This window comes from Leucoraja erinacea, chromosome 5 (genome assembly GCF_028641065.1).
Source record: "Leucoraja erinacea ecotype New England chromosome 5, Leri_hhj_1, whole genome shotgun sequence".
NCBI lineage: Eukaryota > Metazoa > Chordata > Chondrichthyes > Rajiformes > Rajidae > Leucoraja > Leucoraja erinaceus.
The window spans coordinates 4,525,112-4,550,249 of NC_073381.1; the positions used below are offsets into that span (position 1 = coordinate 4,525,112).

General features: G+C 43.8%; 1 protein-coding gene across 1 annotated transcript in view; it reads left to right on the top strand.

The window, feature by feature from the left end:
* Positions 1–25,138, top strand: part of LOC129696912 (prolyl endopeptidase-like) — a 103,949-nt gene that overhangs the window by 63,889 nt on the left and 14,922 nt on the right. Inside the window, exons 11-12 of the mRNA XM_055635011.1 lie at positions 333–469; positions 11,747–11,841. Of these exons, the coding sequence (XP_055490986.1) occupies positions 333–469; positions 11,747–11,841 (232 nt within the window). The remainder of the gene's footprint in view (positions 1–332; positions 470–11,746; positions 11,842–25,138) is intronic.

Below are 25,138 nucleotides of genomic sequence, written 5' to 3' on the forward strand. Positions count from 1 at the left end.
ACAGGGGTTTAACTTGTATTTCTACATGACTGGCTTTGATTTTGCTTTTGAGGACGGAGCGGTTTGGAGTGACCTGCTTTTGAGGGTAAATCTCAGCAGTGTTTTATTCCACAAGAATCCGTAAGACGGGTTAGGCTCAGTAACTTGAGGTGCAAACAAAGTTAAAATGTACGTGGCTTATAATAGCAACTTACATCATCTATTCTACAGAGAAATAAACACAGTTTGCCGTAGAAATGGATAAATAGGTTGGCTACTTCTGAGATTGACCTTATTTTACATTTTAATTCTAATCAAAATGTTTTCTATTATATCTTTTTGATTCTATGCAGATCTTCTATCCAAGCCAAGATGGGACTCAAATACCCATGTTTATTGTCCACAAGAAAGGAATAAAACTTGACAAATCTCACCCTGCATTTCTTTATGGATACGGAGGCTTCAATATATCACTTACACCGAGCTACAGGTTGGTAATGAATCTGTATCTAGATACAAGCATGGCTCCTATGTGTTAATCATTGGGTCCATAAAAGTGCTTCCATATGGTTTGATGGCGATGGGAGGAGCGTGGGTATTCTCCGGGTGCTCCGGTTAACGCCCACATTCCAAAGACGTACAGGTGTCTAGGTAAAAAAACATTGGTTAAATTGTCCTTTGTGTGCAGGATAGTTCTAGCATATGGGGTTGGCCGCTGGTCCTCGCAGACTAGGTGGGCCGAAGGACCTGTTTCTGCACTGTGTTGCCAAAGTCTAAAAGCTGCACCTTATAATGGATGCACGTAAGGTTGAATTTAGTAAGGCGTTTAAAAAGGTCCCTCGTGGTGCCTGATCCAGAAGATTACGATGAATGGGATCCGCCTTGCCTTGGTAATTTGAATTCGGAATTAGCTTTCCAGTGAGAGAGACAGAAGGTAGAAGTGGAAGGTTGTTATTCTTCTTGCAACTCTGTGTTCCACCTGGATCTGTGCTGGGTCCTCCATTACAGCACAGTGGGGCAGAGGTTGAGTTGCTGATTTACAGCGCCAAAGAACCAGGTTTGATGTAACTCCAGGTATGGAGTTTGTACGTACTCCCTGTGACTGCGTTGGGTTTGGGGGAGAAGAAAGGAAGAGGAGGAGCCAGAGAGCTGAGAAGGGGAGGAGACAACAAAGGGCTACCGGAAATTGGATGTCAATATTCAGGCGCTGGGGTGCAGACTGCCCAAGCGGGATGTATATCCCAAGCAGGATCTATATCGGTTGGAGATATTGGGGGAGAACTAGCAGATGGAATTTCATCCAGGCACGGGTAAGGTATTGCACCTTCTGAGGTCAAATGTAAAGTTAAAGTTAATGGCAGGACCTAACAGCATTAGTATGCAGAGAGATCAAGGGGTTAAGGTTTGTACCCCCCCCCCCCCCCCTTACGTAAAGAAAGCATATGGCATGATTATGTTGTAAGTTTGGGTACACTGCACTGGCTAGGAAGTATTTTTGCAGCTTTATAAATCTTTGGTTAGGTCGAATTTGGACTATTGCATGCGGTCTGGTCACCTCCATTACAGGGAGGATGTGGGGGCTTTGGGATGAGTGCAAAATAAATTTGCCAGAATGCTGCTTGGATTAGAGGGTAGTAGCTATAAGGGGAGGTTGGACCAGCAGAGCTTGGTCTTGTATAAATGTTAATAGCCTCCAATGTAAACGTCACTGGATATTTTTAGAAATAACCTGAAGGGTCTTTAGAATTTTTTAATTGGTATGTGTTAAAAATCCCTTACTTGGATTCATCGTTGAAAGAAAAAGTATGTGTTATGGGAAGGCAAATGAAAAGAGTCAAAATTTAGATCTAGTCCCACAGAGACTGGGCTTGATTGCTAAAATATGTTGCATGATAAATTGGCGTGGCAAAAAGAGGAAACGTGAGGTTGTATTTTGTCCTTGAGCTTTTTGTTTGGTTGACTTGCAAATAATATAGTTTGCTATGAGAACCAATGTCATATTTAGTTAGTTTCTAAAAACAAAGGAATTCTCTAGGGTCACTTTTTCATAACTCGGCATGTGACCAAGCGCTCTAATCAAGAAAATAACACAAAGTTCTAAGTAAAGTAATAACTGCAGGACAAGCAGAATTAATTAAATTTAGATTTGTGAAATCTGTTTTTGTTCCAGCATTTAAGGCACATAATTGGTCATGCTTACATCTCTGCCAAGGAAGGTGAAGTTGACCTTGAATATTAATAAAGCATATCTGAAAAAATCTTTGCGGCAAAACTTTCTGGGTTAACATATGATGAGCGTTTGACGGCACTGGGCCTCTTCTCACTGGAGTTAAGAAGGAAGAGGAACTTAGATACTTACCGAAAGGCCTGGGTAGAACGGAACTGAGAGTCTAAAGCCAGAGGTCATAGCCAGAATTTATTTTGTCAGGGTGGTGAATCTGAGGAATTAATTGCCACAGAAGGCTGTTAATCCAAGTAAATGGATATTTTTATGGCAGAGAAATATAGATTCTTGATTAGTACGGGTGTCAGGGGTTATGGAGAGAAGGCAGGAGAATGGGGTTCAGAGGAGGAGATAGATGAGCCATGATTAAATGGCGGAGTAGACTTGATGGGCCGAATGGCCTAATTCTCCTATCACTTATGAACTTTTTGAGACTATGTATACAATATTCTGATGTAGAACTATAATACTCAATGTGTTGAGGTAAATGTGAATGTAAGCCTAGTATTTTTTTTAACTCTGTTTCATTTTATATTCTCAAAATAATTGGCTGGATTACGTGTTCAGGTAAAGACTTATTTGATGTCAATAAAAATGAATAGTCAAGTCAAATTTATTGTCATATATGCAGAAGTACAGTGGGATTTAGGTGCAATTTTAAAAAAAAAACTTGCTTACAGCAGCACCACACACATATGGACTCGGACACCACACAAAATATAAATTATACATAAATCACAAATAAAATCCTTCAAGATAGTGAAGAGAAGAGGATTGCGGTTGGATGGGTTGGCCAAAAACCAGAAATTGGGCAAAAATGTTTGGACAAAGACCAGAGAGAAAAGAGAGATGAACCATTATTTCAGTAACCACCATTGGAAAGTGACATGTATTCTCGATAGCTTTCAAAGTCAAATAATTTGCCAGCATCCTGTATCGGTTCACATATAGAGAGTCAGCGTACAGCGTGGAAATAAGCCCTCCAGCCCAACTTGCTATAGTACCTCTACTCAACTACCTCCTCCGGCAGCTCATTCCTTACACCCACCATCCTTTGTGTAAAAAGAAAGTTACTCCCCGGGTTCCTATTAAATCTTTTCCCCCTCACCTTAAACCCATGTCCTCTGGTTCTCAATCCCCCCCACTCTGGGCAAGAAACTCTTTGCGATTACCCGATCTATTCCTCTCATGATTTTGTACACCTCTATAAGATTGCCGTTCATCCTCCTGCGCTCCAAGGAGTCCTAGCCTACTCAACCTCTCCCTATAGCTCAGGCCCGCGAGTCCTGGCAACATCCTCGTAAATATTGTCTGCACCCTTTCCACCTTGACAGCATCCTTCCTCTAGCATGATGAGCAGAAGTGAACACAATGCTCTAAACGAGGCCTCACCAATAGTTTATACAACTGCAACATGACCTCCCAACTTTTCTACTCAATATTTCAATATGAAAGCAGCATATATAACCATGCACTCTGACTCGTATTTGAAATTAATTCATGAAAAGAGACTGGGGAATTTAAGATATTTTGACCGTGAAAAGAGACCTTACAACAAAACGGAAAACATTAAAGTGTGCAGAAACAATGGAAATTTAGACCAGTAACTTCCAGGTGTATTCATTTACTACAAAATCCGCATGGAGGCAGATGTATATAAATCATGAAATTATAATTTAAATCATATTCCACAGAGGGCAACTTTAAATAGAATAATATACACTTTGAATGAGCTTTGAAGTAGGCCATTCAGCCATTCGAGCCAGCACTGCCATTCACCGTCATTACTATATATTTTTTTGAATGTGCAAAGCATCGTGCTGCTGCCAGCGAATAGAATAGGGTGACGGGGGCAGACACAAAATGCTGGAGTAACTCAGCGCATCTCTGGAGAGCAGGAATGGATGATGTTTCAGGTCGAGACCGTCACCCATTCCTTCTCTCCAGAGATGCCTGAGTTAATCAAGCATTTTTGTGTCTACTTTCGATTTAAACCAGCATCTGCAGTTCTTTCCTGCACAGGCTATCGGGGGTTGTGGGGATAAGGCAGGAGAATGCTGTTAAGAGGGAAAGATAGGTCAGCCATGATTGAATGGTGGAGTAGATGTGATAATTCTGCTCCTATCACTTATGAATAATCCTCCAAAACTTTACTTTTTATTATGTGACGAAATTCATGAAAATGATGCTGACCTTTAACTGGAATATTAAGTAAATATTGAATTGTGTTTCTGCCAGAACAAAGTATGCATTTTAATTATTCCATTAAATAACCCCAACCGCAGTTATTTAGTTCATCGCAAATGAATTCTGTGCATCCAAATGAAATGGCAATTCACTGGCATCAACTGATAAGATCTGTGAAAGACCTGCACAAAGGAATGCTGTGGAGTCTTTTGCTGATGTTCCTCAGAGATATAATTGACAGTTGGAACATATTACCAATGGAAATGTCACATGAAACTTTTAATACTTTGCTCAAAAGGTCATGCAATCTTGAAACAATTCGCATCTTTCAAGATTAATGCCAGTGTTTATCTTAACAAAATGCATGAAGACCATCTGCGAAAATATTTCTGAGCATTCTTCATGTCGTGTTAATAGCTCATAAAAGAGAATTCATATTGAGTTTAAACCTGACAGTAAGTGTGCCCATAATAATATGAAATCCAACCTGTCCAGTACCTAGAAACAATGACCCTCTTAATGAATAATAAAAAATACTAAAAGAAAAAATAACACACTTTAAAATGTCACAGCCATTACCTATTTAAATTAGCCTTGAAATCTGCCGTTTTGACATGAACTATTGATTCCAGCCTCGCTCCATATGCAACATTACCTGAAATCAATACAGAACCGTCTGCCAAACATGATGCTAAGTTGAACTAATCCCTTCTGCCTGCATATTAGCATATCGTTCAATTCCTGTGTATACACCTGCCTGATGAAAGTTGGCCTTCATAACAAGCCGAGTTGAATAGAGGAGCAAAGAGGTCCTTCTGCAGTTGTACAGGGCCCTGGTGAGGCCACACCTGGAGTATTGTGTGCAGTTTCGGTCTCAATTTGAGGAGGAACATTCTTGCTATTGAGGGAGTGCAGCGTAGGTTCACAAGGTTAATTCCCGGGATGCGGGTCTGTCATATGTTGAAAGAACGGAGTGACTGGGCTTGTATACACTGGAATTTAGGATGAGAGGGGATCTTATTGAAACATATAATATTATTAAGGGATTGGACAGGCTAGAGGCAGGAAACATGTTCCCGATGTTGGGGGAGTCCAGAACTAGGGGCCCACAATTGAAGAATAAGGGGTAGGCCATTTAGAACGGAGAGGTGGAACAACTTTTTAACCCAGAGAGTTGTGAATCTGGAATTCTTTCCCACAGAAGGTTGTGGAGGCTAAGTCAGTGGATATTTTTAAGGCAGAGATAGATAGATTCATGATTAGTACCGGTGTCAGAGGTTATGAGGCAAAGGCAGGAGAATGGAGTTAGGAGGAAGAGATAGATCAGCCATTTGAATGGTGGAGTAGACTTGATGGGCCAAATGGCCTAATTCTACTCAATGTGGCAGCCACGCACTATACATAACCTTCAGCTCTTGGGGGGGGGGGGGGGGGGGGGGGGGGGGGGGGGGGGGGGGGGGGGGTCGTGTCCCGGTGACGAGAGGTAGGGGTCACAGTGTGGTCACGGGTGCAAGAAGTTTCTCCTCATTTCCTTCCTAAAAGAACGTCCTTTAATTCTGAGGTTACGACCTCTAGTCCTAGACTCCCCCACTAGTGGAAATATCCTCTCCACATCCACTCATGCCAGGCCTTTCACCATTCTGTATGTTTCAATGAGGTCCACCCTCGTTCTTTTAAACCAACGAGTACAGGCCCAGTAAAAACAAACGCTCATCATAGATTAACCTACTCATTCCTGGGATCATTCTTGTAAACCTCCTCCGGACCCTCTCCAGAGCCAGCACATCCTTCCTCAGATATGGTGCCCAAAATTGCTCCTAATATTCAAAATGCGGCCTTAGCAGCATCTTATAGAGCCTCAGAATTACATCCCTGTTTTTTGTATACAGACCCTCTTGAAATAAATGCTAGCATTGAGTTGATATAAGAAGGAACTGCAGATGCTGGATTAGACCAAAGATAGACATAAAAGACCCGTATCATCACCCATTTCTTCTCTCCAGAGATGCTACCTATCCCACCGAATTACTCCAGCTATTTGTGGCTATCTTCTCGCATTGAGTTTGCTTTCTTTACTGCCAATTCGACCTGCAGATTAACTTTTTGGGAATCCTGCACCAGCGCTCCCAAATCCCTTTGCACCTCCGATTTCTGGATTCGCTCCACATTTAGAAAATAGTCTATGCCTTTATTCCTGCTACCAAAATGCATGACTCCACACTTTGGTGCACTATATTCCATCTGCCACTTCTCTGCCCACTCTCCCAACCTGTCCAAGTCCTTCTGCAGAGTGGGCACACAAAATTGCTGGAGAAACTCAGCGGGTGCAGCAGCATCTATGGAGCGAAGGAAATTGGCGACGTTTCGGGTCGAAACCCTTCTTCAGAAACCTTTTGTGTACCTTCGATCTTCCAGCATCTGCAGTTCCTTCTTGAACTCCTTCTGCAGAGTCCCTGCTTTCTCTACACTACCTGCCCTTCCACCTATTTTCGTATCATCTGCCAACTTGGCCACAGAAACTTGTCTCTAGTGATCCTTGAAATATCACAGTCACTGCCTCCACATTGCCTCTCTAAAGCCACCTCTTTCAGAACCCTAGGGTGCAGTCCATCCGGCCCAGGTGACTTATCCACCTACAGTCCTTTCAGCTTCCCAAGCACCTTCTCCCTAGTAATAACCACTCCAATAACTTCCACCCCCCGACCTGAACTTCAGGTATGTTGCAGGTGTCTTCCACTGTGAAGACTGATGCAAAAAAGTTATTCAACTCCTCTGCCATTTCTTTATTCCCATTATCATATCTCCTGCATCATTCTCCAGCAGTCCAACGTCCACTCTTGTCTCTTTCTTACAATTTATGTAAATGAAGAAACTCTTGCTATATTTTATATTATTATTGGCTAGCTTACCTTCGTATTTCATCCTTTCTCGCCGTATTGCTGTTTTAGTTATCTTTCTGTTCTTTAAAAGCTTCCCAATCCTCTGGCTTCCCACTGATCGTTGCTATGTTATCCGCCTTCTCTCTTTTAGTTTTCTACCGTCCTTGACTTCCCTTGTCAGCCACGGTCGCCCCTTTCTCCCCCTAGAATTTTTCTTCCTCTTTGGAATGAAAAGATCCTGCATCATCCGGATTATTCCCAAAAACTCCTGCCATTGCTGTTATAGGAGCAGAATTGGGCCATTCAGGTCTACTCCGCCATCCAATCATGGCTGTTCTGTCTTTCCCTTCCAACCCCATTCTCCTGCCTTCTCCCCGTAACCCCTGACACCCGTACTTATCAAGAATCTCAATCTCCACCTTAAAATTATCCATTGGCGTAGGCTTCACATCCTTCTGTGGCAATGAGTTCAACAGATTCACCACCTTCTGACAAAATAAATTCCTCTTCATCTCCTTTAAGGTACGTCCTTTTATTCTGAGGCTGTGGTCTCTAGTCCTAGACTCTCCAACTAGTGGAAACATCCTCTCCATATCCACTCTATCAAGGCCTTTCACTATTCTGTGTCCACCACCAACCCTGGGCAGCAAATTCTAGGCATCTACCACTTGTGTTTTAAATAAAAACCTTTCCCCTCGTATGTCCTTTAGTATTTGAAATTTCCACGCTGGTGAAAAAGGTTTTGACTGACTACTCGATCTGTACCTCCCATAATTTTGTTTAAATCCATCAAAGTCTCTCCTCAGCCTCCAATGCTCCATAGAAAAACATCTAGCATATATCAGTATACCCCACGTTGATATCACTATCCTACATATCCTCCTTGGGGAAGATTGATGCACTCATTTATTACTTAGCCTCGATCCAATCATTCCAAGTATAAATTCCTTCCTTCATCCTTGCGTGGTGCTGTGGAGTCTTCACACTTTGCATACAGCCTGTCACCGCTGGCGACCCGCCACCAGCCTCACGAGAAGGTCCAGCCACATGAGCTCAATAACAACTCCAAGGTCAGACGCACTAATTGGCCTGATCTGCACACGGGTTATGAATAGTGAGAATATAGGTAAAAGGGGGCTTCTGGAATAAACGTGACACAAGGTGTCTGTCTCGGCTAAGTGTCGTTTGGTCTTTGCTTTCTGTCGTGGGATTCAGTAGATCCTACAACGCTATCCTATCCGCACGCCTCCAGATACAGGGACAGTTTCTTCCCAGCTGTTATCAGGCAACTGAACCATCCTATCCCAACAAGAGGGCAGTCCTGACCTACCTCATTGGATACCCTCAGACTATCTTTGATCTGACTTTACTGGCTTTATCTTGCACTAAATGCTATTCACATTGTTCCCTTTATTATGTAACTACATTGTGAATGGCTCGATTGTAATCATGTATTGTCCTTCCACTGGCTGGACAGCACGCAACAAAAGCTTTTCACTGTACCTTGATACACGTGACCATAAACTAAACTAGTTAACGAGGCCCTTAGTTAAATTTGCATGTAGATACCAGGGGATTCTCTTAACCCTACTTGCCAAGGACATTTTATGACCCATTTTAGTCTTCCTAATTCCTTGTTTAGTTTACTTTAGAGATACAGCATGGAAACAAGCCCTTCTGCCCACCGACCAGCAATCCCAGCACTTTAACACTACCCTACACATACTAGGGACAATTTACACATATCAATTATCCTACAAACCTGTATGTTTTTGGAGTGTGTGAGGAAACCAAATATCTCGGAGAAAAGTCACGGCGAGAATGTACAAACAGACAGCACCCGTAGTTGGGATTGAACCCGGGTCTCCGGCGCTGTAAGGCAGCAGCTCTACCGCTGCGCTATTGTGACGCCCCTTGAGATCTTCCCTGGTTTCTTTATGTTCTTTATAATCCATATCTGATCACGCTTTCTGAAAGTTCACACGTGCTACCATATTCATTTTGACCAAATTTACGACCTGTATTGTCATCCAAGGTATCCTTACCTTGCCATCCTTGTCCCTCCCTATAGAGGAGCTAAAGGGGGGGGGGGGGGGTTATAGGGAGCCATAGGTGTAGGATGAGTAGGCTAGGACTCAAATTTCTTGGAGCGCAGGTGGATGAGTGGTGATCTTATAGGGGTGTATAAAATCATGAGAGGAATAGATCAGGTAGATGCACAAAGTCTCTTGCCTCTGATGTAGGTGAATCGAGGACCCGAGGACATAGGTTTAAGGTGAAGGGAAAAGATTTAATAGGGATCTGAGGGGTAACTTTTTCATACAAAGAGTGGTGGGTGTATGGAATATACTACCAGAGGATGTAGTTGAGGCAGGGACTATCCCAACATTTAAGTAACAGTTAGATAGGTACATGGGGCAGATATTGGCCAAACGCGGGGCAGGTGGGACTAGTACAGCTGGGACATGTTGGCCGGTGTTGGCAAGTTGGGCCGAAGAGCCTGTTTCCACGCTGTATCAGTCCATGACTTGCTATGTGCCGCTTACCAAGTACCTTGGAGTTTACCTAGACACTTAACTGGACTGGTACAGGAATGCTGAGGCACTGTAAGAAGGGACAGAGCCATGTGTACTTTCTGAGGAGACTCTGCAATTTCAACCAATTGGTGGGAGCCAGTACCATCTTCTTCTTCGGTGTTATCCTACACGCTGGGGGGAATTTACAGATGCCAATTACATAGAAACATAGAAAAATAGGTGCGATATTAGGCCATTTGACCCTTCGAGCCAGCATTCAGTATGATCATGCTGATCTTCAAAAATCAGTACACCGTTCCTAATTTTTCCCCATATCCCTTAATTCCCTTAGCCCTAAGAGCTAAATCTAACTCTTTTGAAAACATCGAGTGAATTGGCCTCCACTCTCTTCTGTGGCCGAGAATTCCACAGATTCGCAACTCTCCGGGTGAAGAAGTATTTCCTCATCTCAGTCCAAAATGGCCTACCCCTTATTCTTAAACTGTGACCCCTGGTTCTGGATTCCCCCAACATCGGGAACATTTTTTCCTGCATCTACCCTGTCCAATCCTTTAAGAATGTTAAACGTTTCTATAAGGTCACAGTTTAAGGATAAGGGGGGAATCTTTTAGGACCGAGATGAGAAAAACATTTTTCACACCGAGAGTGGTGAATCTCTGGAATTCTCTGCCACAGAAGGTAGTAGAGGCCAGTTCATTGGCTATACAGTTACAACCACTGAGCTACTTCAGCCTTTTCTGTCTATCTTCGGTATAAATCAGCATCTGCAGTTCTTTCCGACACATATACGGGGATTAGAGTTGCCCACACTTAAGGCTTGCCAGAGTCTATTTTATATTAAACATCTAGAAAGGAAACTGATTGTAAGAGACATTTATATTTAGGATAGCTACTGTTGGCATGTTATATTATTTTGTCCAGCTATATCTTGCTGTATTATTTTGGACACTTGGGGGCAGTCATTAGATACACAGGGTGGTGTATATGTAAGGGCACAGGGGACAGGAAGTGGCAGCATACAGGTGAGCATACAGTTCTCACCAGACCAGGGACAGAACAGTCAGCTACAACTTGCATGCAGAATGCGGAAAACTTAGTACGTTCATCTCTTTGTTTGTACAGCTACTTCAATAAACAACCAATAGAATAACCAACCTTACGCAGACCTAATAGACTGGGAATAACGACTGGAAGATCTGGTCTATTAGGTCTGCGTAAGATCAATACAATACAATACAATACAATACGGTTTGATTTTCTGTTTTTGGATTGAATTCTGTTTTTAATTTGTGTCTCTGTGATGTCTTTATTACTTGTTTTATTCCGATTATATGTTTTTATTCCGATTACTATGTAAGGTGTCCTTGAGATGTCTGAAAGGCGCCCATTAAATAAAATGTATTATTATTATTATTATTTATTTCGTCACATTGCACATAAAGTGCAAGTGAAATTAATTTGCCAGCAGCGGTACAATGAGAAAGAACACACAAAACACACTAAAAATTCAACACAAACATCCACCACAGCATTCATCACTGTGGTGGAAGGCACAAAATTTGGCCAGTCCTCCTCCATTTTCCCCCGTGGTCGGGACCTCAACCCTCCGCAGCCGTCGCTGCGGGCGTCCAGATGTGCAGACACGGTAAAAGTCCAGGTAAGTCCAGAGTCGGCTCTTCCCCACTGGAGACCGCGGCTTTAGGTTGGTGTTGGCCGCAGGCCGGCGGGTGAAGATTTAAAGGCCGCGCCGCAGCCAGAAGCTCCGCAGACCGCAGGAATGGCGGTCGAAGCTCCCCTCCTACTTACCTGTGTAGTTATGGCAACTGGAAAAGAGGACGCTGGAAAAGTTGGAAATTTGCCATTACTCTAATGCTAAACATTTTTTAAAAATATTGCAGAAATAATTCTAAAAATTAAGATATCCTTTTTAATTTTTGCAGTGTTTCGAGGCTTATTTTTGTGAGGCATCTTGGTGGTGTATTAGCTATTGCTAATATCAGGGGAGGTGGAGAATATGGAGAGTGCTGGCACAAAGGTAAGGCAGTTGATATAAATGACACATTATTTACTGCCTAATAACATGGCTGATAAATATATATATATATTCCTGTGGAGGTTGTGTTGCTTCTTTATTTTCTGATTTCTTTGCATAGCCATGTGATAATAAATCATGTTTTCCGCCAACCTGAAAGATGGAATGGAAACAAAATGCTGGAGTCACTCAGCGGGCCAGGCAGCAAACATCTCTGGAGAGAAGGAATGGGTGACTTTTCCGGTCGCGACCCTTCTTCATTCCTTCTCTCCGCTGCCTGACCCGCTCAGTTACTCCAACATTTTGTGTCTACCTTCGATTTTAGCCAGCATCTGCATTTCTTACCTAGAAGATGGAATATTTATCAGAAAATACTGTGCAATCATTTTACAGTTTATTTTGTTCCTTATGCTTGATATAAAACTGCATGCCTCTGTATTGTCTTTCAATGACAGTCCTTTCGTTTTCCTGTGTATTTCATTTGATAATCCTGTGTATTTCATTTGATAATCCATTCTTAATTCATTTCAGCAACTAATTGTGTAATTCATAAGTCTTAATTTCAGCCTCATCAAGAGCTTTGCTAAACACCCCTGCAAACAATTAAATTGCTTTCATTCATTCGCATGCTTAGCCACCTCCTCCCAGATCTCGGGGTTTGAAAGTTATTACTTCCAAGCCCGTGATGATTTTTTTCCCCCATGATAACTGTTCCCTTTTTAGATTTTATTTATAGAATCTCCTATAGCCCGCAAGCATTTTGTCCCGGTGTCAATCTTCAACCAAACGTTGTAATTCCTGGAATTGTGCCTTAAATCGTTTTGAATGTCAGAATTTATGCTTACTACTAGTTATCGAGCTTTTAAAATGATCAAACAATTGTGGTACATTTCTGTGCTTTGCTTGTTTACTATGTATTTCACATACATTTGAATTTGGTATTTTTGCATTGATTTTCGTCACCTGTCCTTGTTACAGAATTATTAAACAGTAAACATAAATGTTATATCTATATCTGTTGCATTATGGATGTAAGTATAAGCGGTCTGCATTATCAGTAGTCATCATGCCTTTGTGTAGCATATTGTGTAGCATATTGTGCATTAGAAGGAATGTCATTTGGGAATATAGAAGGTGGAAGGTCATTTTGCAGTCATGTAAAATGTTGTTGATGCTGCACTTGGAGTATTGTGACCAGACCTGGGCAACATGTTATAGGAAAGCTGTTGTCAAGCTGGAAAGGGTGCAGAGAAGATTTACGAGGATGTTGCCGGGACTAGAGGGCCTGAGCTATAGGGAGAGGTTGAGCAAGCTACAGCTCTTCCTTGGTGTGCAGGAGGATGAGGGATAATCTAATAGAGGTGTATAAAATCATGAGAGAAATAAATTGGGTAGTCGCACGAGGAGGACATGGGTTTAAGGTGCCGGGGGAAAGATTTAATAGGACCCTGAATGGTAATTTCTTCACACAGGGTGGTGGGTGTATGGAATAAGCTGCCAGAGGAGTTAGTTCAGAGATAGGTTCTATCACAAAGTTTAAGAAACATTTAGACAGATATATGGATAGGACAGCCTACCCTATCTACCTGTGATGCCACTTTTAACAAACTATGTACCTGTGCTCCTAGATCCCTCTGCTCCACAACGCTCCCCAGAGCCCTAGCGTTCACTGTGTAGGTTCTGCCCCTGTTAGTGCTCTCAAAATGCAACAACTCCCATTTTTCAGTATTAAATTCCATCAACGATTCATCAGCCCACCTCCCCAACCGATCAAGATCCTGATGCAATTATTGACAACCTTCTGCACTATCTACAATACCACCCACGTTTGTGTCATCTGCAATAGTTTATGGAGCTTTCATCCCTTATTACATTTCCATACAGTGTACAGACCTGCAATGGAAAATCAATTTTGTGATCTACTGATGTACTAATTGCTCTGCAATGCTTCTCAGCACCACAACATTAAACAGTTTGTGTATGGACATGTAAATGTAGGAAGGATTGATTGTTTGTTTGTTTACCTTAGTAAGCAGTTCATATATTGCCTGATTTCTAAATTAGTATGGTTTGGTTTTTTTCAAAATTGAATTGCTTAATACACAAATCTTTCCAGATCCTATTTGGATTAGACTTAGGATGTAGGAGTGTGGAATAGCCATTTAGCTCAATATTGTAATCAATTCTCCAAGGATAGATACAATTGCTGGGGTCGCTCAGCGGGTCAGGCGGCATCTCTGGGAAAAGGGAATAGGTGACGTTTCGGGTCGGAACCTTTTTTCACGCTGATAGAATTCCTCCTCGTTCATCATTTGTTCCAGTAACCTCTCTCTCTCTCTTCACAATTCCATGGTATTTTATTGAAACTAATTATTTCATCAGTCTTGATATCAACCTGAGTACTTTATTTTGCAACTGTAAAGGGCTACAGCGGTAGAGTTACTGCCTCACAGCGCCAGGCACCCAGCTTCAATCCTGGCTACGGGTGCTTGTCTGTACGGAGTTCGTATATGGTTTTCCCCATGACCATGTGGGTTTTCTCCGAGATCTTCGGTTTCTTTCCACGTGCCAAAGGTATTCAGGTTTGTAGATTAATTGGCTTAGTATGCATAAGTTGCCCCTAGCGTTTGTAGGATAGTGTTAATGTGGGGATTGCTGGTCAGTGCGGACTGGTTGGTCAAAGCTGCCTGTTTCCGAACTGTATCTCGAAACTAAACTAATTGTCATTGATTGCAGACTACACTGCATGGTTTCTATTTATTTTTTGCATATATCTTGTTCTTTATGCATTTCACCGCATTAAACAGCTTGGATCATGTGCAAGCAGAAGAGATCAGTTTAACCAGGCACCGTGTTCAGCACAAACATTGTGGGCCGAAGGGCCTGTTTCTGTGCTAAATTATTCTGTTATTTTGCTCTCACAATTTTGATATTGAAGTTTCCTGAGAAGTCCAACTTCCAGAATAACCTTTTGGTAAAATTGTAAATTGTCCCTAGGGTGTAGGGTCGTGTACAGGGATCGCTGGTCGGCACGGACTCGGTGGGCCGAAGGGCGTGTTTTCACGCACAGTATTTCTAAACTGAACAAGTGAAAAACAGCCTCATTGTAAAAATCTCATCATGTCTGACAGTTTCAGTGAATGCGTCTCTCCCAATTTATCAAACAATGCAGTTCCAACACCATCATTCTCCACAAATCCAGTTTCAGTTTAGTTTATTGTCACATGTACCGAATTACAGTGAAAAGCTTTTGTCGCATGCTAACCAGTCAGCAGAAAGACAATTCGTGATTACAGTCGAGCCAGCCACAGTGTACAGGTACACGATAAGGGAATCATGTTTAGAGCAAGGTGAAGCCAGTAAAGTCCGATCAAGAATAGTTCGAGGGTCACCAATGAGGTAGATGGTAGTTCAGGACTGCTCCCTGGTTGTGGTAGAATGGTTCAGTTGCCTGATTCAGCTGGGAAGAAACTGAGGTGTGCTCTAGAATCAACTGGCACACAATTTCTATGGTAAACCTGTGTGGAATTAAATCTGCATGAATTGGATGCATGTTTAGTACAGATTTGGAGAAAACAATGCAGTTCTAATATATTTATTAATTAATTGGTCTGGAAAATGTCAGAACCCAAAGCAAATTCATAGGGAAAATTCAACAGAACAACGTATTATACATAAACGGTAGACAAAAAATGCTGGAGAAACTCAGCGGGTGAGGCAGCATCTATGGAGTGAAGGAATAGGCAACGTTTTGGGTCGAGACCCTTCTGAACAAGTCTGAAGAAGGGTCTCGACCCGAAACGTCGCCTATTCCTTCGCTCCATAGATGCTGTCTCACCCGCTGAGTTTTTCCAGCATCTGCAGTTCTTTCTTAAACACAACATATTTATACGTCGTACTTTAGCACGAGGCACTTTATACATTGCACTTTAGTTTATATAAAGGTCATGGAAACAACATAAAATCAATGAAAAAATCTCGATGCCCAGCCAAATAAATTTGTATTAGGAAGAATGAACAATGCATGCAAAAAAGTGATAGAATTGAAGAAAGGGGTGGTTTGGAGGTTGGGTGGGTGGAATTCAAAGCGTTGGTATTAAGTGATTGAAGATGCCTTTGCCAAAAAATATTTTACAATGTGCTTTTACGATCCCATGACATTCCAAAATGATTGATCGTCCTTTTAAAGTGTAATTTCTGTTGTAATCTAGGAAATGCAGTAGCCAGTTTGCAGAGAGGTGCCATTAAACACTGCGATAATGACTTGATAACCAGCTTTAGTGATTCTAAACTCAAAAGATAAATATTGGCCAGGAACTTATCTGTGAAGGCATATGGCTTATCAGCTCGTTCAAAAGTGCAGCGCTCCCTTAATACCGTTATCTGAGTCGATATTCTCGATTAAAGTCTTTTACGTTAGGGTTGATGGTAGATTACAGACGATGCAGCACAGGAACAGGCCCTTCGGCCCACAATATCTGGGCTGAGCATGATGCCAAGATCAACTAATCTCATCTACCTATACCTGATACATACCCCTTCATTCGTACATCCATGTGTCCATCCAAAAGTCCCTTAAGTGCCACCATCGTATCTGCCTCCACCACCACCACCAGTGGCAGCACGTTCCAGGCACCCATTACCCTCATATGATGGGCATTGGGCCTGTACTTGCTGGAGCTTAAAAGGATGAGGGGGTACCTCATTGAAACTTACCGAATTGTGAAAGGCTTGGATAGAGTGGAGGTGGAGAGGATGTTTCCACTAGTGGGAGAGTTTAGGACCAGAGATCATAGCCTCAGAATTAAAGAAGTTTCTTTAGGGAAGGAGATGAGGAGAAATTTATTTAGTTAGGAGGTGGTGAATCTGTGGAATTTTTTGCCACAGACGGCTGTGGAGGCCAAATCAATGAATATTTTTATGGCAGAGATAGATAGATTCTTGATTAGACAATAGAAAATAGACAATAGGTGCAGGAGTCGGCCATTCGGCCCTTCGAGCCAGCACTGTCATTCACTGTGATCATGGCTGATCATCCCTCATCAGTACCCAGTTCCTGACCTCTCCCCATATCCCCTGACTCTGTCCACTATCTTTAAGAGCCCTATCTAGCTCTCTCTTGAAAGTATCCAGAGAATCGGTCTCCACCGCCCTCTGAGGCAGAGAATTCCACACTCACAACTGTGAAAAAGTGTTTCCTCGTCTCTGTTCTAAATGGCTTACCCCTTATTCTCCAGCCTTCTCCCCATAACCCCTGACGCCCGTGCTAATCAAGAATAATCCCGCGCTCCCCCCACCGCTGAGCCTCATGTGATGGTACCCAGACCTCACGTGATGTTGTGTAGGTCCTGGATGAGAGAGGTTGTGGGGCCCATGTTTGCTGGTGCCAGGGGTTATGGAGAGAAGGCAGGAGAATGGGGTTAGGAGGGAGAGATAGATCACCCATGATTGAATGGTGGAGTAAACTTGATGGGCCGAATGGTCTAATTCTGCTCCTATCACTTATGACATCTGTGTAAAAAATAAAAAATAACCACAGTAAAATCTCTTGTGTCATATGTGTACTGTTGGAAAATGGTGTGCTAACTATAAATATGGAATAAAACTGGAAAATGCAAAAAAAAATATTTTGTGGACATTCCAGAAACAAATTATGGAATATTTGTATGTTTTATGCAAATTGGATTTGTTCTCAAATTACTAGCTGTAATTAATGTTTGTTCTTTTTAATATAATTTGTCAAGAGCTGAGTTTAATTACAAAGCAGATAGCTGCAATTAGAGCATTAGTTTGACTGCAATAACTTGGCAGTAAACATGTGTTGTGCAATAATAGTCATAAGATAATCCAACAGGCATCTTAATTTAGTTTTGTGTTTATTTGTTCTCTGAAACCTACAAAGGAAACTCCCAAACCACTGTACCAAGGACTCAGCACCCACCTCTGCAACTGAATCCTCAAATTATAGATGGTTAGAGAGCAAGGAAACAGGACCTTCGGCCCAACGTGTCCCAACTACACTAGTTCCACCTCCCTACATTTGGTCCATAACCCTCTGAACCCGTCCTACCCATGTATCTGTCTAAATGTTTCTTAAAGGGCCTGTCCCACATAGGCAATTTTTTTTAGCTGACTGTCGGTGAGTGTTAAAATCGCGGCACTCGCCTGCGAAACTGGGAACTGGAACGGCGACTGTCAGGGTGGGACACACACACACACACACACACACACACACACACACACACGTCGTAAAGGCAGGGGCCAGGGAAAGCGGGGGAGCGCTGTCTGAAATTCACACGGTGCAAAGCCAAGGTGATACAGACACACACCGCGATGAACGGGAAGGTTAAGGCGGCTAGCACAGTGTACGCTAAGTCCTTTAAAAGAGGGGGGATGGGAGAAGGGGCGAGAAGGAGTGGAGCCACTTTTAAGAAGCCAGGCATCTTTTAATAAGCCAGAGATACACAGCTATGAAGTTTGGTGGGAATTTAACATTACCGGTCGGTTATCCTTGGTTCTGAAAACTCGTGCTTACGTTTTTTTTCACCAATGAGTCAATGAAAATGCCCGGTCAGCAAAGGCAATAACAAAAACTACCTACGACTACCTCGACTACCCATAACTACATGGCGACCTCACTACAACTGCACCCCTCGACTACAGGATGATCGATTTTCTCCATAGCGACCAAATTTTTGGCCTCAGAAAATTTATCAACATGTTGAAAAATTTGCGGTGACCATACTGAGGCCGTGACTAGTTCCCAGAATGCGGGAACTCCTCGTGACCATGAACGAGACTCACCAGAGGTCACCGGTGAACATGTGGCGAGCGCAGAGTCTTCAGCACTCGCCTAAAAAGTCGCCTATGTGGGACAGGCCCTTAAACGTTGCGATACTACCTGCCTCACCTACCGTTCGAGACACCCACCACCCTTTGCTTGAAAAAGTTACCCCTCGGGTTCCTATTAACTCTTCCCCCCTTCACCTTAAACTTGTGTCCTCTGGTTCTCGATTCACCTACTCTGGGCAAGAGACTCTGTGTGTCTACCCCTAATCTATTCACCTCTAATGATATTTTCCACCTCCCCCCCCCCCCCCCCCACCCCCCCTCATTCCCCCCCCCCCCCCCCCACCCCTATAAGATTCCCCCCCCCCCAACTTCCCGGCCCAGAGACCATAAGAGAGTCAAGGGTGTTTAATCAAGAATTTGTTTACTTGTAGCTGCTTAACAGGCCTGTAAACACACACATATAATGTATAATAAATAAAAGTTCAATAATTCAATCAGTGAGTATAAGCAACAACATATCTTCCACAGTAAGTCTCAACACCATTCATTCAAATCTAGAGACCTTCTTTGTTCCTTCGGAAGTCTACAATGTTTATTTAGAGCCAGGCAGCGGGGAAACGGGCCCTTTGGCCCAACTCATCCATGCCATCTAAACTAGCCCAACTCCCCACGTTTGACCTCATAAATATTTCCTATCCATGTACTTGTCCAAGTGTCTTTTAAATCCTGGTATATTGCATGTCTCAACTACTTCCTTTGGCAGTTTGTTCCACATACCCACCACCCTCTGAGTGGAAAAAAAGAGCCCGGTTTTTGATTCCCTTACTCTGGGTAAAAGACTGCAATTGCCCTATCTTCCTCAAGATTTCATATACCTCTATAAGATCGCCCCTCAGCCTCCTGCGCTCCAAAGATTAAAGCCTATAGCTCAGCCCCTCAAGCCTGGGAACAACCTCATAAATCTTCTCTGCAGACTTTTCAGCTTAAAGACATCCTTCCTATAGCAGGGTGAGCAAAAGTGAACATAGTACTGCAAACGTAGTCTCATCAACATCTTGCACAACAGTAACAATAGACAATAGGTGCAGGAGTAGGCCATTCGGCCCTCCGAGCCAGCACCACCATTCAATGTGATCATGGCTGATCATCCCCAATCAGTACCCCGTTCCTGCCTTCTCCCCATATCCCCTGACTCCGCTATTTTTAAGAGCCCTATCTAGCTCTCTCTTGAAAGCATCCAGAGAACCGGCCTCCACTGCCCTCTGTGGCAGGGAATTTATTTTGGGTTATTTCCTCACCTGAAATATATAGGAATATACGTCCGGCCACTTAGCCATAAGGTCGGTCTGAATACAGCCCTGTCTGATCTGACTGCAACCCTCTACTCTGTGATCCTGCCTCCCTGCAATATCCATTCATTCCTTTGCCTATTAAAAATCTAGGTCGGCGCAGTGGTGCTGCTGCCTCACAGCCCCGAAGACCCAGTTCAATCCTGATCTCGGGTGCTGTCTGTGGAATTTGGACGTTCTCCCAGTGACGACGTGGGTTTCCTCTAGGTGCTCACATTTCCTGCCACATCACAATCCAATTTCTTCCCTCATCACAATTTTTTTAATTTTTTTTTTTTGTCAAATTAACCTACAAATCAGCACATTTGTCAGGGATTTGTAAGAACGTTTGTTGGATCGCCGAGTCGAAATGACCATCAAATACCCTTTCACACTTGTTTGACATTATCCCATTCTCTCACCCATTCCCTGTACATTGGGGGCAATTTTTCTTACAGAGAGAATGGGATAATGTCAAACAAGTGTGAAAGGGCATTTGATGGTCATTGTGGACACGGCCATCCAACGGCCTGTTTCCATGCTGTATCATTCCCCTGCCTTCCAGGAATCAGGAACGATACAGTGACTCAGCGGTAAAGTTTCTGCCTTACAGCGCCAGAACCCGTGTACGATCCTGACTGCGGGTGCTGTCTGTACGGAGTTTGCACGTTTCTCCCGGTGCTCCGGTTTCCTCTCACACTCCAATGACATGCAGGTTGGTAGGTTAGTTGACTTGGGTAAATTGTCCCTAGTATGTAGGATAGGACTAGTGTACAGGTGATTACTGGTCAGCGCGGACTCGGTGGGCCGATGAGCCTGTTTCCATGCTATACCATGAAACTAAACTAAATCTCAAAATTTAGTTTATTGTCCGAGTGCTAACCAGTCAGTGGAAAGACAAAACATGATTCCAATCAAGCCATTTACAATGTATAGATACATGATCTGCAGGAGTAGAGATTTAAACTTGCGGAGCGATTGTAATATGTGATTGTAGATCTGCTTCTGTGGCTTGTACATAGATAGTCGCCTGGGTTGGGTGTCATATTGGAAGCAACTAAATGATCTGACTTTGCCTTAACTTTCTTGCAAATAATTTTTTTCACCAACCTCTGAGGAAGTGCGTTCCAATTGTTCCTCAGAAAATATTTCATGTGTCGTAAGTGGGTGCTCTCTTAAAACATTAAGCCATAGTTTTAAATTCCTTTTAATGTTCATCCTGCAATAACCCAAAAGGTCTTTTTTGTTTCAATCAAGTCCTCTCTCATTCTCCTAAACCCCAATAGATTGCTAAGCTTTTAAAACCTGTTAAGATTTTACAACGACCAGCAGCTCGGGCTATTTCCTGGTATATCTGTTTCTATAAAGTCCTAAAGCCATGCATTATTAAATCTCTCTGGAAGCTGTGCAGTCATTGTTGAAGTCGAACATCACTGGACCAGTTGGAGGAATTAGATATCCTGTCAATAAATCTGCATTCATAGCTGGACTGAGCAATCAAGTAATTCAATTAGCCTCATATAGCGTCATTCATAGTCATATAGTGTAGAAACATGCCCGTCGGCCCAACTTGCCCACACCGACCAACATGTCCCATCTACACTAGCCTGCGTTTGGTCCATATACCTCTAATCCCATCCATATATCTGTTTAAATGTTTCTTAAATGTTGCATAGCACCTGCCTCATCTACCTCCTCTGGCAGCTTTTTCCATCTACCCACCACCCTTTGTGTAAAAAAAAAATAAGTTACCCCTCAGGTTCCTATTAAATCTTTCCCCCCTCACCTTAAATCTATGTCCTCTGGTTCTCGATTCCCCTCCTGTGGGCAAGAGACTCTGTCCGTTTACCCGATCTATTCCTCTCACATCTTTATACGCCTCTATAAGATCACACAACTCATTCTCCTCTGCTTCAATGAATCGAGTCCCAGCCTGCTCAACCTCTCCCTTTAGCTCAGGCCATACCACCATACAAGAAGGTTCCCAACCCAAAACTTTGCCTATCCATTTCCTCCACAGAAGCTGCCTGACTCTGTGCATTGCTCACCATTAGCACGGCTATATTGACCTTGCTTCCAATAAGTTTCCTAGGAAAGTGGAATTAATATTCGACTTTTATCACTTTCACGGTCACTCCAATATCAGTCATCAAGGTGTAGTACAGGGATAATGCGTGCATCTGCACACAGTTGATGCCACGGCTCCCGGGCATCTTGTTCACTGATGTTTATGAAGGAATGGGCCTTGAGGTAAGCATCTTCAATGCAAAGGTCCTCTGCCAGTGCTCATGGTAGAAGTCATTGAGGTCCGAGAACATGTGAATCAAGAGTGTTTAATTGTCATATGCACTGAGAACAGAACATTGCAATTCTTACTTGCTGCAGCTTCAAATTATCACCACTCCGCATTAAATACATCTAGAATTGTACAATATAAAGTTACCAATAACACTAGATAGCCATGCCAACAAAGTGCAAGTCGAAGTACAACATATACAAAGTAGGATGGAACTGCACAAGCTGGATAGACTCAAAATGCTGGATTAACTCAGCAGGACAGGCCGCTTCTCTGGAGTGACTGAGGAAGGGTCTCGACCCAAAACGTTGCCTATTCCTTCTCCAGAGAGAGAAAAAAAATCTTCCCCATCCGCATTCCTTCTCGCCTGTCCCTCTGAGTTACTCCAGCATTTTTGTGTCAATCCTCAAAGTCAACAGTCGTAGCTCGTTGCTGGGGTAGGATTGTGATCAAGATTGTGCAGTGTGTTTCAAGATTGTGATGTCGATGGGAAGAAGCTGTTTTTGAACTTGGAGGTCACGGTTTTTGGGCTCCTGCACCTTCCCAATGGCGGTGATGAGATGAGAGCGTGGCCAGGCTTGGGTCTTTTACAATATTGGCTGCCTTCTAGAGACAGTGCTCCCTCAAATACCTCAAATGGTGATGGACTGGGCAATGTCCACCACTTTCTGCAGTTCCCTTCATTCTTGAACCATTGATGTATCTAACCCCTTCCCCCGTTCAGGAGCCAGCTCCTGGCAAAAATATACACATCAGAAAAGCACTGGAACGATTCTGAACACAAGGATTATCTCATATACATAAACTCCTGTTCAAAAAACACTGGAGTATTTATCACTCCACTTTACCAATATAACCTTTCAAGGATAAGTCGTAGAGTTTTACAGCATGGAAACGGGCCTTTCATCACAACTTGTCCATGCCAACCATGATGTGGGTCAGCATGATCTAAGCTAGTCCCATTTGCCTGTATATTCACGACCATTTATTATGTATCTGTACGGCAGCTGCACTGTCTCTCTCGCTGCCATCTCTCTCTCTCTCTCCCACCGCGGTCTGTGCCGGCAGGGGGCGCTCCCGTCCGCTGCTCCGCGATTGGCCCGTGGTTGCCAAGGGGACGGTTGCCCCGGGCAACGGCCGTCAAAGAGGCAAGATGGCGGCGGGGCCCGTGACCTATAATGAGTTTGACAGCCCTGATCTAAACCTTTCCTATCTAGGACTTTAACTCCAAGTATGTAGGAAGGAACTGCAGATGCTGGTTTACGCCGAAGATAGCCACAAAATTCTGGAGTAACTCAGCGGGTCAGGCAGTATCTCTGGAGAGCAGGAATAAGTGACATTTCGGATCGAGAACTTTCTTTAGACTGAGAGTCGGGGGAGGGGGAGTCTAGAGATATAGGCGATATACTCATTCCTCCACTTTTTCGCTGATAAAATCAGCACCATCTATCAATCTTTATCCCCTGTACCCGACTCCCCAGCATCTACTCCACCACCTACCAAGGCCCCTCCTTTCAACATCTCCACTGACCTCCTTACTCCTCCTCCACACTGCTTCCTCTCCCAGTTTGACCTGGGGTCACCCCTACTGAAATCCCCAAATTCATCAGCTCTTCCAAACCCACTACCTGCTCCCTTGACCCTCTCCCCACTCCCCTGCTGAAGTCCTGCCTCCCCGTTCTCTGCCCCTACCTCACTAATCTCTTCAACTCCTCATTGTCCCAAGGAATTGTCCCCTCCGCTTTCAAAACTGCTGCTGTCACACCAATCTTAAAGAAACCTGGTCTTGATCCCTCCTCTCTCATTAACTACCACCCAATCTCAAACCTCCCCTTTCTTTCAAAAACCCTGGAGCGTATCGTTGCGTCGCAACTTCATTCCCACCTCTTTGCGTATAACCTACTTGAACCCCTCCAACCTGGCTTTCGCCCCCTCCATAGCACAGAAACTGCTCTCCTCAAAGTCCTCAACGGCCTCCTCACCTCTGCTGACACTGGTTCCCTCAACATCCTCATCCTCCTCGACCTGAGCGCAGCCTTCGATACAGTGAACCATAACATCCTGCTCACCAGACTCAAAGACCTCGGCATTGAAGGCTCTGCACTCAGCTGGCTCCGTTCCTACCGTTCCAACAGATCCCACTTCATCTCTCTCCACAACCACACCTCTGCTACAGCCACAGTCACTCAAGGCGTTCCCCAAGGCTCCGTACCCGGCCCCCTCCTCTTCATCATCTGCATCCTCCCCCTTGGGCAGATGCTCCGCCACTTCAACCTGGACTTCCACTGTTACGCCGATGACACCCAGATCTACCTCAGCACCAAACCCCCCCCCCCCACCCCCCCCCCCCCCCCCCCCCCCCCCCTTCCTCTCCCATATCAACTCCTGTTTGTCGGCTATAAAAACCTGGATGCAACATAACTTCCTCAAACTCAAAAGCGATAAGACAGAATTCCTCCTCATAGGCTCCAAAGCCACACTCAACAAAATCAATAACCCCACTCTCACCATCGACGGCACCACTGCCTCCCCATCTCCCCAGGCCCGCAACCTTGGCGTGATCTTTGATTCCACCCTCTCCCTTGAGCCTCACATCCGCCATGTCATTAAAACCTCCTTCTTTCACCTCCGCAACATCGCCAAACTCAGACCCTCTCTCACACCTCCCGCTGCTGAAAGACTCATCCATGCCTTCATCTCCTCCCGACTGCACTACTGCAACTCACTTCTCGGCATCAGCTCCACCTACATCAACCGACTCCAACTGGTCCAGAACGCAGCCGCCCGACTCATCGCCCACACCAAATCCTGGCATTACATCACTCCAGCCCTCAAACAACTTCACTGGCTTCCCATCTCCTACCGGATCACCTACAAAATCCTG